At 52.3% G+C, this 13,275-nt stretch overlaps 1 protein-coding gene across 1 annotated transcript in view; it reads right to left on the bottom strand.

The window, feature by feature from the left end:
* Positions 1-12,337: 12,337 nt before the first annotated feature.
* Positions 12,338-13,275, bottom strand: part of LOC126577157 (E3 ubiquitin-protein ligase Topors) — a 5,556-nt gene continuing 4,618 nt past the window's right edge. The window contains exons 3-4 of the mRNA XM_050238594.1: positions 13,130-13,275; positions 12,338-13,051 (exon numbers count right to left, since the gene is read on the bottom strand). The exon at positions 13,130-13,275 is cut by the window's right edge and continues 3,267 nt beyond it. Coding sequence (XP_050094551.1) covers positions 13,230-13,275 — 46 coding nt within the window. The 3' untranslated portion in view covers positions 12,338-13,051; positions 13,130-13,229. The remainder of the gene's footprint in view (positions 13,052-13,129) is intronic.

Below are 13,275 nucleotides of genomic sequence, written 5' to 3'. Positions count from 1 at the left end.
ACTCTCTTTCTTACGTCCGTCAATCCGCGGGATCGTGCGGTGCATGTGTGATGACGAACGTACATTGTTCTCCTCGAATGCTGATCCGTGCGTTCTGCTGATGCAAATAGAAAGTTGTGTGAGATCGACGCGCTATGATTCAGTTGATGGCGGTCGATGAACAATTTGGATTTCCATCGATCCCTGCTCGAGACACCGGGACTGCTCATGCTTGACGCCTCATGAACGGGGGAGAGCGAGTGCCGAAGAACATGCTGATTGATGATTCCGATAGAGAACTCCGCCGGGTGTTTGATTGAAATTCCATTACCTTTTTCGCCGGTCCGGTAATCGCGAGGTTCGTCACTTGAATGGTCGCGCCAAGTCTTTTGAAGCAAATCGTTTGCCGATCGATCGACGCAGATCGATACTGCCGCTGGATACATCTTTAAAGAACAAACCGGAGGCTTATCGGCGATGAACTACTTACACCTCGATCACCAGCGGCCGATCGTGGCCATTATCGTTCTAACGGCATCGACTAGCCAGGCATTTCATTGTGTGAGGACCTTAAGCGCTGGCCTGGCCTCCGGTTCGGCGGCCATTGTTCGAATATTTGCGAAACCAGCTCGGAACCGCAGGCGGGCGGTACCAGGGCCAACCCTGTGATTAGCGTCGGCCCCTCTCTATCCCTTTGCGATCCCGGTAATCACCAAAACCAGAGCACGTCCATTCCGGGAGTACCGGCCAGTGGTTGCTCGCCATTTGCCTAACCCTAGAACCGATTCAGGAGCAGCGATTTGAGACGAGGGATGTTTTTTTTTTTTCGTTCGTCCGTTTGGAATTAACGCTCGGTCCAACTGTACTTGGGAGCACCGCTGGGGAGTACCGTTGGCATCCTGTTGGTGGCCATCATAACTGCGATCAGGGTGTCTGTCCGGGCCTGTGTGTCTGTGTGTAGGTCAACCGGTGCGAAGGTTCTTACTAGCCCTTTTTTTTACCCATCCCAGCATCGTAAACCTCGCGCGACTCGCGCGTAAACCCCGTTTTTGACTGACAGTGGGACGGCGCGCACTCAAACCCGGAAGCAATCATCCGGGCCATCACTCACAACGCCCGAGGGGGAGTCAGAGGAACGCCTACGAGAAGGTGCATGCATACATCCATGCAGCATGAGCAGAGTGAGCTGGTACGGCTGAAGACGAGCAAAAAAAAAAACCGTCAAAAGTCTCAAACCGTGTATGTGAGTAACTTCTTCTGCGGTGACTTCTACTCCAGCAACTGGAACGATCGCACCCGGGAGTTCGTTTGCAAATCTTGCGGCGAGTGTGCAGAAGATGGTGGGGTAGCCCGCACGGTGAAGCCTATCATTATCAGCAACAACGGAGCAACCGAAGGAGAAGATCGTCGTAACCAGAGCGCCCGCCCGGGCCGGTTCAGTTCTATTCAATTTGTCCGTCGTCGTCTGCGTCGCCGTTTCTGGCCGCTACGGTCTTGCCTTAATTTTCTTTCTCTATCTCTGTGCCCCTCTTGTGGCACCCTCTTTGCCGCTCGTACTGCCTACCCTGTCAGATTGACAGAACACAGAACGCGTTAGAACGAAGAAGGCGGCGGCGGCGATGGCGGTGATGTGCTGCAACCTGTTTTCATGGCGCAACAGCGCAAGCTATGGAAAGTGCAGAGAGGCAACCGTAGCCTCATCCGCCCTCCCCTGAGGGAAGAATGGCGTGCCTAGACTTCCAATGCTTGCCACCGCCACGCTAGTTATGCTTAGTGAATTGGCAAAACAGCCACAATTAGTGGCGCGTACAAGGGAAGGAGGAGTACAAGAGACACAATAAGACAGAGAGCAAGAGAGAGGCAGAGAGGGAGCGAGAGTAATAAGAATCCGCTTAGTATGATTCCAGATGAGGTCACCCCGAACTGACGATATAGTCCGGACGCTTGTCGGAGTGGAGCATGAAAAAAAAGCGGTTTAAAGAAATTAAATATGAAAAAAGTGGCCAGAACACAATGAAGCTACTGGTTGGAACCGTGGTTTTTTGGGGAGCTCGAGGGCCCTAATTTGTGCCTCAAGCCAAGGAGCACCACGGTTTACGGTTGGTTAAATGGTATCCAGGCAAAACACCACAATTGGTCTAATCATCACCATCGGGATCACCGCACAATTCGGTTGGCAGTTCGGTGCTTCAGGTCGGTGCTGCTTTAAATAGCTTTAGATGTAGATTGGCGCGATAAAAAATGTTAATGGCATGCAGTGGTAGTTATGCTCATCAAACCGTAAATGAGAAATGCCTTTTTGGGTGGAAGAACACCATTGCCTTGTAGAACTCTGAAGAAGAAAACTCAGAACGGAATCCTCTCCGCATCCGCAAAATACTCAGAATACTCACCTTAGCAGCACGCATGTCGTGCCTTCTTTTCATAAATCAAGACATTGTCCGCCGAAAGCCCCTTGAAATCACCTGCGAACCGGTTCCGATCGATCGATACCGTTAATTAGTGTGTAGCTGTGGCGTCGAAGCGTCAGCGTAGAATGCCAAGAAAATGCCGTTTCCGTGCGTGTGTCCGAGGCCACGGTACATGGCGTTGCATAATGTGCAATCATCGGTTGCATCGGAAGTGCGCGCGACGGCGACGGTGGTGGTTGGAATGAAATTTATTGTTTTGGATGCGCGACGATTAGATTCCGGTGGCCGGATGCGCGGTTGTATGCGACAGGCCTGCACCGGACCGGCCGGACGGCACGTGGCCGTTGGATTGTGTTGACCCGCGAATAACGGCAATTGGTGGGCAAGAGGAAGAAGACACACGGGAGTGGTCGCTGCCGCCATTTATGGTCGGTCGCACCGACAACGTCAACGTGACATTGTCCTTGCAATGTCGTGTCGTGGGTTCGAAACCGGAAAATGACTCCCGGTAACTGGGGAGGAGCAGCGAATCGGGAGAAATCAAGCGAACGAACTGACCAACACTTCTGGCAATGCTGTCACCGATGACGAGCCATCCGCAGCATCTAATTTGTATGCACATAACCCTGGCCATAACGCGTCATCTGTGACCATCCTTCCGTTGTAGCTGATGTTCGATTCGTGGCTTCTTGAACTCCGCTTATCTTTGCTAATGATTATCACGGTGTGCTACTAGTCTCGTGGATCGCACGTGGAGCACCATTCGACTGTTTTTTTTAATTTAAAATCTACAACGCGAAGCCACATCATGATATGATGCCACGGAAGGGTCCGATAGGGCTCGATACGCGTCATACAGGGTCGTGACTCGTCGAAGAGAGCGCGTGCTCACGGTTATCTGCCTCGTGCTGGTATTAATAACTTCTGAATCATTCTAGACAATTCATTAACTTTCGTACCAGCCACTATAGAGTGACCTAAACGATGTTTGCGAAGCTGAACTCCCTGTGGTCGGTCCGTTCTGGTCGGAATCGACATCCCTGGTGATGATGGTGGTAATGCACCGACGGTAAAGGTCGTGCATCGAAGGGCAACCATACCGAGGGGAACTACTGGACTGGAGACCGAACTTCGACGACTTCTTTCTCTTCATGTTTATTCATGGCGTTCGGTCCATGCGGTGACTGTGGCGGTTCCGCGAATGGCAAATGAGACAAAACGAAATGCAGGGAAGATAGCAGCAGCAGCAGCAGCAGCAGCAGCAGCAGCGATCGGGAGTCGATAGCAGCGAGAGCCTGGCCACGAACGGCGCGGGGGATTGTCGTTCTTCTGCTGCCGCTGCCGGTTATCCCGGTATCCAACATTTCTCTAGCGGCGCTTGCGTGACCTTTGCCGGATTGCGTTACGGTCCGCGCATCGCCGAGCCGGTTCTGACCACAGCACCTGAGAGATTGGCCTTTCTAGATAAGGTGACCGTGCTACTTACTCCCCTGTTGCTCAAATCAAAGTTCATTCCGAATCCATTCCCGGAATAAAAGAGCCCAGGCCCAGAACTGGTACATTACCAATCGCCCGAGCGCCGAAAGTATTTTAAAACAAAACGGAGGTCATTTTGAAAGACAAATTAAATACAAATTAGCTGTCAGATTGCTTGGCAGTCTCGCGGCGAGAATAGACTAGACAGCTTACTTTGTTCTCAGTTCATCAATCAATCAATCAGGTAGGCCACGTCCAACTCAAAGCGAGCCCCTTTGTTTGTGCCACTTGACCTCTCCCCGGAGCTACGTGATTGATAAAGCCTCGCGGATAATTATGTGCGCGCTAATACGAATCCGCGTCACCGTTCCGTTCATGTAGAACGTTCCGCAAACATCATACCTAGAACCCCGATGAGCTCACAGCACAGCATCCGATCTGACGTGTCCCTATTCCGCGCGAAGAAGAAGCATCATGACAATAGCATCCTTCGCTTCGTTCCTTCGCCTTAATTCATAAATCATGCAGTTTGCTCCCCTCGCCGCTCCGTGGCTCCGTGAGAGAATGTCCTCCGAACGAGGCGAACGACTCACGAAATCCGCAGCCCTTGATCCGGAATGGCATCATCGGGCATGATTTAGCTCCGGATTCGCTAAAAAAAAAAGGGTATCTTCTCCGGTTCGTGTTGTTGTTGCTGCTGCTGCTGCTGCGATGGACATTCGGACGTCGAGGCTGATCAGGATGGCTGATCTCATCCGCCGTGATCGTGATGCTGCAAATTCCACCGGCACTGTTTGTGCGCTACCGCGGATGATTCACGCACCACGGAAGAGAGCCGGAAAGGTTCAAGGACTCCACGGCAATGCCAAGGGGTTCCCGTAGTCGCACGACCTTCCCTGATGTCGACGAAAGGGAGGAACAGGTTATCAAAACGGGGTCCAGACAATTTCCAGGCCTGTATCGTACGAGTATCGATCACACTTGTCTCGAGATGAAGGAATTGAGAAGCGGAAAATGAGATTTCACACCCAAACTGCCGGGTGGCAGAACGAGGGAACGAGTGGCTGCCGTCCATAATAGCAATCATTATCATTGATTTCTGTTCAATTATTGATTGTGTTTACCTACGCGTCAACCAAGACGACATCCCGTTTTGCTGATTGGATGGGTCTTTACGCGTGTCCTGGAGGGGGAACTTTACGGACAACTGCACAGCACAAAAAACAGGAAATGGGAGTCCTCGCTCGGTCGCTTGCTCGCTCGCCTTCTGGAGGAAGTGCTAGTGCACCCGGGTGATCGCACACACGAAGCGATTGGCAGCATAAGTATAGGGTGTTGTTGCTGATGATCGTCAAGAGCAGTCGAGTGTTGTACGGCCATTGTACCATCATTATCGTTCGATCCGCAATGCCCTCTACGTGGCACACACCGGTGTTGCTGGCCACACGGACGTCCGCGGAACGTCCGTCTTAAGCCACACAAACGCCACCACGCTCGATAATGATATAATTTTCAATTTTCGATGATTAGCCGAACGAGCGAACGAGCGTCTAGGTGCGCATGTCCTTGAATCGTCACCCATTTATGGACCTCAGACGGAGGGGGGATTAAATGGCATGACTTGAGCATGATTGTGACGGTTGAGTCCCGAAATGTTTCGGGTGCGAGCCTCCTGACGACCACCGGAGGCGCACCGACTAATTGCTCTTCAGGGTCCAAATTTGGACCAACAGGGAGACTTCAAAATAGGCGCGGAACTACCCGTTGTGCGGTAATTTCTTGCTGCAGCATGGTGGGGGCCACCTTGAAAAGTCCTGGGGACGTAGGAGAAAAAAAAACGGAACAGAGATCGTCCCCCGGGGTCCCATTCACTCACACTTCGACCCACTCGATCGCATCCTCTTCTCACGCGAAAACCTTGAGATAGCGGTCAGCGGTCCACATGAGATCGTTTTGTTTTATGGGACCCCATTAAAGCAAGATGAGGCCGGCCGGCTCTTTGGCCGGTGCCGGTTCGCGCACGATGCACGACGAGTGCACGAGCTGCATCTGCAAAAGGTTCCTCCGGTGGAGGTCCCTCTGCGAGATAATTAAAAGCAACCCAAGTGCAGTTAATCTACACAATTAGTCATCAATTAATGCGCAAATGGAATGTGCGAATCATCATGAACGTGGTGGCGGTGGTGGTGGTGGTACCCTGCTCTGCCTGAGGCGACACTGGCTTCAGCGACACTGGCTTCAGCGACACCGCGAAATGGCCTGCCAGGAGTCAGACGAAGTTGCAATGGATATCTCAGGACAGGTCATGCGGGATGTGATGTCCGAAAGAACGCGCTCAGAACGCTTGTTATAAGGTCCTAAAACCCTGATCAAATCCTCACAACCGATCTTTATGGTTCGACTTAACGACTGTTTGATTTGCCACCAAACACACACGATCAACACACGAGAGGATCGAAGGTTCGGGGACTTTGTAGCGCAGCTCGCGATGTGTCATAGACCCTTCTCACCCCGCGATTCCATTCCATTCGGTTCCAGCGGCACTTCAACAACAACAACGTACCATGGGATTGCTCAGACCACTTGGGATACTTGGGTCCGTGGATTTATGGTCCATCGGTGGTCAGTATCCGTCTGCAGAGAGCCTTTGGCAGCACCGAGCGAGTGAGTGAGTTATCGTCGGTGCAACATTGTGCTTTAGTGTGCCGCACAGCCCTTGGTTGCTACGGTTGCTGTGCCGTCTAGTGGCTGTTGACCAACGAGGCTAAGCAAAAAAGAATGAGAGAGAAAAAGAGATCAATCAATCGGTCACCGATCGGTCGGTCGGTCGGTCGGTCGGTCGGTCAGTGATTCGAGCACCCTTTTGCGCGGTCCGCGGTCACCTCGATGGAGTGCACTCGGTGGCGAATGGCACCAGAAGAGACCTCCTCTTTCCGCCTTTAGTTACATTTTAATAATCCACCATTAACGGTCCACCATCGTGGCACCGCGGTGTCGAGTGCGTTGCAGCTACTGCAGCACCAAAGGGCGAGGGGAGGGAGTTGACTAATTCCAACCTGGACGTTGGCGGACTTCCCCTCGCCGCTTTGACTGACCTAAAAGCCTGGAGTTGCGGTGCGGTTCGCGTGCTCGGTGTCACTTGCACGTGTTTGGTTGGAGCCGGCATGCCTTTTTGGTCGAAGCGAGTCTGGCGCTTAATGCCTGGCGATTTAGCGCGCGTCACCGAGACACACCAAGTCTACATTTGCAAACAATATCGACCAGAACCGTGCTGTTTGTCGCGCTCTCGCTCTCTCTCTTGCCCAAGCCCACCCGAGGGAAGGAACAAGAATTATGTGGAGCCAGCATTGTCTATGCTACCAGCGAGTGGACATAATGGTTCCCCTCTGAGATGAGAGTGTCAAAGCATTCTGTAATGGTTGTTACCAGGAGCAACATCGAGGTCTACTGGTACCGAGGTGCTGCTGCTGCTGCTGGTGCGAGATCACGAATGATTGAACCCTGAGTCATGGTGCGGTTGGCACCAGGGATTAGTCACAACCCCCCCGCGGGGGCACTAAAACTCCCGAAAAGCCCAAAGTGTCCAACAACGGGTCAACAGTTTCCCCGTTGCGCAAAGGCAAAAGCTAAGGCGCCGATCGCGGGATATCAATTTGTGTTTCCAAAGTCCGAAGGTTAGTGGGGCGCACGGTAGGGCACACAATTCGGTCACCGTACCTTCGGGTTGCCTTTGAAGTTCAGATTCCCCGCCCTGACCGATTATTAACATTCCAGACACAGCGCACTGCAGTTCAGTTGATCTCCCTCCCGTTCGGTGGCCATTTGTGCGGAGTAATCGATTTCCGATTCAAATTTCGACATTGGACTTCACCAACTTCTGGATCGGGAGAAGTGGGCCAAGTCTCCAGGGAGAGAGAAAGAGAGAGAGAGAGGCTGGATCACTTGATTCCAGTGCTGATCGCTTCCCCCCGAAAATAATGATCATCATCGTGGCCACCGTGGCCACCATTTTGCAAGCGTAAAAACAAACTCCCGCGATCCCCGCCTCGGCGTCTTCTCGGCGCTTTGATTGCTACATTTCCCTTTCATCAGCCCTCTACCCAGAGAGTGGTGCTCGAGAGGTGGCGAGAGGAAGGTGATCGATCGCCTCAAGTAGCCAGCCAGCCAACGAGCGAACGATTGAGGTGCGCGCGAGCGCGAAATGGCATGAAATGCGGTGCGGTTTGCGAGCTCAACCCTCGAGATACTTCTCGCGAGGCCTCGGCAACTGGATCCCGGGATCCATGGTTTCTGCCCGGGAGCTGCGTGACAAGCGTGACAAAAGTGTCGAGCGATCGAATGGGGTGTGAGTGGAGCTAGCTGCTTCTTCTTTCACCTCATTTTCACCACATCAAATGGCACCAAACACATCGATCAAATCGGGTAGCCAGTGGTTTGGCTCTTTTGCCGGGAGTTCTTCACTTCTAACCCCCTCCGGGTAGGGGTTACATAATCACCCGATGCGCACTTAGAAGAGAGGCTTGATGGTGCTACTGAGACTGATCACTGTTGCACGGTAGCCTCGCCGTGATACTCCTAGAGTCACTAGAGTACGCGAGATCGAGATCATGCGGTCGATCGCTGGAAATCGGCGAGCGAGACAAAATGGCTCGGAAGAGGTGACGAAAGAAGAGACATGGAGTGCGAACAGAGCATCCCTCGTTTTCTCTCAGCAGTATTCTTACTAGTTGATCGCGTTTCTGCGACTTCTGCAACTCGTTGTTCGGCCAAGGCGTACACGAGAGATCACATTTCCGTTCCTGTGTGGTGCACGAGGCGTCTGTTCCTCGATCAGTCCTCGCAGAAATGACCGGACGCGTAAGTAAAGAGGGAAGAAATTACTATCAGCATCCGTGCGAGCATGAATCTTGTTTTGCCGCACCCGGTTTCACCAGAGAACCCAACCTGGGCGCGGTCTATATACGCCCCTGTCATTGACCGCCCTCAAATCAATCAGAGCCAGCCTGTAATCCAGTTACCCACCATAAAGAGTCGTAAAAGATTATTTTTATTGCCGAAACTCATTAAAGTTACATGGCTCTTAATTACTCGCACGCTAGCGTCCAGCCGGCATCGCCCGAAGCCTCGCAAAAGATGCCTCGCCCCGGTTGAAGAGCTGGAAGGAGTGCGAACCGGAAAACCGGGCGCGAGGCAGCAAATGGCGAAGGAATCAGTGCCCATAACAGGATAAGGTGCGGACAAATGCCTGGACAACGCTTCTTCCCAATATGGAAGTGTTACGGCTCACTCCCGTGACCGGTGACCGCACATGCGAGCTCCAGCAGAACCCCAGGATCGCTGGCGACTCGTTGGTCGGCAACATTGTTGCAACCGAAGTCGTACGATGCGTCGTACGTGTTCTCTAATCGTTAATGCGCCTCTGCACCGCACACCGCACTGGTGGCCAGACGCTATTTAGGTGGTCATTAATCCTCCCGCCCGGGGTCCTTATCCCCCCGGGGGGAACCGCAGCCGGCCGCGTGGCATGCGTGCGCGTTGCTGCTCCAAACCGCTGCGAAGGTGTTTGGCGTAACGTGATCGATAGAAGCTCTCGGCTCACGACTGATGCGGCATTATTAATCACTCCTGGTGTGCTGCTTTGTCGCTGATGCTGGTCCGCCACCGTGCAAAAAACCACAAAAAGGATAGACGACATCCAGTGTCTGGCGCGGGCTGTACCCCGCCCGAGGGGGTGGTATAGGTTTCATCAACGGTGGCGCACGATCGATGCGATCGGCGGCAGCTCCTGCTGAGGAGCACCGAAGAGCGCTGCTAGTAACCACGTGATGGTTTCGTTCTGTTGCATAATTCGTCTGCCCGGCGTGCTGGCGTTCCCCCCGGACGATGAGGCTCATAATGCGCGATGTCTTAAGACACCCGTTCAGCTCCGTTTGATAGATGTTGGATTACATTTCAAAACGGTAGGACTTCAATTGTGATCTCTTTCCCTTTTTCTTTCTTTTTATAGATGTGTGTTTTAGATGCTTCCTGCTTTTGATTTCATTTTTTGCTAGCTCGGTCATAGATCGCAGAAGCCTCTGGATGCCCTGAGGAAAGATTCTGCGTTGACTGAGAAATCCATGGCGTAAGAGAGCCCTGGCAATCGTAGTAACCATAGCACAGCGGCTAGCGAGGAATCCGTCAGATTTGATGAACTAATTAGAGTAATGCTCAGTTCCTTCAAATCCGCAGAGTCTTCCCTTCTTTACACAGATTAAACTCAGTATCCACGGAATCGTTTCGGTTATGCAACACTCTCAGCCACGAAGAAGAAACAACCGTCGATGGTTAATCGCCTATTAGCACAGCGGGCTACTAGCCCCAGTAAGCACAGCATGGCAGACCCATTTGAGGCAACTCTAGGAATAGAGGAAGAGACATCTCCATGATTTCTTCATTCACACTCCAGGAAGCGGCCAAATCGGGCTCGAAGCTCCGAAGGAGCTGTCTCTTATTTAATCACCGGTAAGCCATCGGATCGACAATTAAAATCGGTCCCCTCGCACCATCCCAGGTCCGCTTTTCGTGGGTGATTTTCGCGCACTTTTCACACCGAACCACTGGCGTGGCGTGAGACGACAACACCCCTGACAACGATGATGATGACGACGGCTCATCGAAGGTGGGAAGAACGAAGATTGTTTCCAAATCCCCGTTACAAATCGGTTCCTTTGGGGCCGATGAGCGCGATTTCAAGCCGACCGGCTTTCCCATGCCAACGCCAACTGCGAGCCAGCGAGCGAGCGAGCGAACGAGCGTAATCGAAGCATTTTCGACATCGCAGCAGCCCGGAGAGTAGACTGCTTAGATCTGGTGAGATTGCGCTGGAGGCGTGATTGGGAGACAGGAAGTTGAAGTTTGAAAATGCCGCCACGCGCGCCCGTCAACTGTGTCTGCGGTCGGTCCCTGGGAAAGCGTTGTTCGTCATCATTGCCGCCTGTGCGTGCACCCCACGGGGTGTGTTGCGAAAATTTCTTTAAATAAAATCTCACCCCCGGTTGGGTGCGTGGGGTGGTGAGATGCCATCGGCTCCTGGGGGTGCACCCGGGAGGTGTCAATGTTGTCTCGCCGCACCCTTGTTTCTCGGCCGCATCTCCTGCAAATCCTTTTCCATCTGTTGGGAGTACCGAGAGTAGCAGGCTGTGTGTCGAGTTTTGTGGCTTTAATTTATCCATAGAAATCGTGCCTAGTCTAGGCGGTAGAGGCGGAGGTGGGATGGATGCTGGTACGAGAATTGATGTTCCTGCCTGCCTCCTCGAGCGCCCGAGAATGGTCCCGTTGTACGAGATCGATATCTCTATCCACACGGGCACACGGTGGTGGGTTCACGACAACGACGACGACGATTCCTTGTTCCCTTCCCATCGCTGGTTGGTAAGATCACGACCACCGCTTCCGCCCGTTGCAGCCTCCGGTCCTCGTCACCATCGAGGAGGCGAGGAAAGTGACGGAAACAGCGTGACGGTAATGTGTGGTCGTGTGCAGGCCGTACTAATAAAATTGATTTTTATGCAACGCCTTTTCTGGAGACAACGGGAGAGAGGGCCAAGAATGGTGTGGCCGATGGGTGCGATCTCTTTGCCACGAAGAAAGGCTTGACTGCGGTGCGATCGTGCGACACAAGCTGCGCAGTGAAAGGATCGCTGATCGTTTACACGTGCCCCCACCGATCGGGGGCACGATGTCGAAATTCTGTTTTGAAGACCAGACCTTACTGACTGCTGGCTGCTGCAGCGCCAAGGCGTGAAGACATTGTTAGGGATTTTACTAGGAAATGCGAAGGTGTCACACCAGGCGTTTGATTGATCTAGCTTCCCACTTTTTTTGGCAGTGCCCCTTTGTGCCCGGGTGCTTTCTTCTGCTCCGTGGCGGGTAGACTGATCGGAGCCAACAACACTGAACCGTCACCGCCTCCACACAGTTCAATGCTAATGCAGGGGGAGAGAGAGAGAGAGAGAGAGAGAGAGAGAGAGAGAGAGAGAGAGAGAGAGAGAGCTCAACGCCCTGTGCGCCCCACTAGTTCCGGGAGCATCATCTCATGCCGCTGCTGAACGGCACCGCATTTCCGTTAGTTTTTTCCACTTCCAACATAAATTAAAAATCGGAAACAATGGAGGCACGATGTGCACGCGACGCGACGCGCCGGCCGGGAGGACCACCGTTTGCAGCCGGAAAAGGGATTGATAATTTATGTGGAAAACCCCACGATGGAGAATAATTATCGTTTGGTCTGGGAAAATTGGGCGTCTAGCGAAGCAACCGGGACTCGGTACACCGAATCCGCTATACCAGGTTTGAAGGTCGCTCAGCTTGTGGGGTGGATCGTGTCGTTGATCGGTTGACGCGATGTTGTAACCCGCGGCAAGCGATTTAGCAAAACCCTTAACCCTTTAGCAAAAAGCACCGAAAGCACACAGTTAAAGCGCGGTCAGTTATCGTTTTTCGCTTAGTTCGTTTATATTTTAGAAAAAAGATTACAAGTAATACAAGCTATAATTCAACGATCGATCAATATGGTTCCGGGTGGCGCCGTTTTGCATGAACAGTGTCGTACGCCTTCCCCCGGATGCACGGCAAATTACGATTACGGAACGAGCAAAATACTTTGCTGCCAATCTACTAGGAGGAGGCGGAGAAGGGTAGTTTATATTTATATGTAGTGCGCGCGCATTATCTTATTCTGCCGAACGGTTCAACGGCAAACGCATGTTCATGATGACCACCATTAATCCCTCATTTTGCCTACGTTCTTACTTTACCCTATACATTTGTTGCATTGCTCTCACACACCGCACCGGATGTTGCACTACACTGTATTTACAACTCACCTATGCTGCCCTAGGCCATTCCGTCCATTCTTCCACGTGATTCACGACCCTCTCGAGAATGATCTATTTATTAAAGTAAAAAACTAAACTAAGCTAGCAAATGTGACGCTTGAACGTAAAATCGATAGTGTGTGTTGTAGAAGGGAGCAGAATCTTGGGACCATTGCCGGATGGTCTCTCGGTAGCGCCGTGAAACAGGCGCGTTCCTACACAGACGTTTTTTGTACACTTCGGACCCGTCCATCGGAGGGATCTCGCTCTCTCTCGCTCTTTCTCTGGTAGCATTTCTGGCCAACTTTGTCTGCTCGTCTGTCGTTTCTAGAAAAATGTAACATTACAGTTAGATAACGTTGTTTGACACCAACAGAGCCATCGCAAGTTTCGCGCAGTACTTACATCGAGGCGGAACATTCCTTGGCGGAATCTTCAAATGCTCGCTCGACTGGCCGTGGACACCAGTCTACCAATCGATGAAATCGATTATTCGCAATAGATCTCACAGCTGCACCTCAGCCCCAATCACGGTTCCGCTATCCTGCTCC

This window comes from Anopheles aquasalis, chromosome 3, assembly GCF_943734665.1.
Source record: "Anopheles aquasalis chromosome 3, idAnoAquaMG_Q_19, whole genome shotgun sequence".
In the NCBI taxonomy this organism is placed as follows: domain Eukaryota; kingdom Metazoa; phylum Arthropoda; class Insecta; order Diptera; family Culicidae; genus Anopheles; species Anopheles aquasalis.
This window is presented reverse-complemented; position numbering and strand designations above follow the sequence as displayed.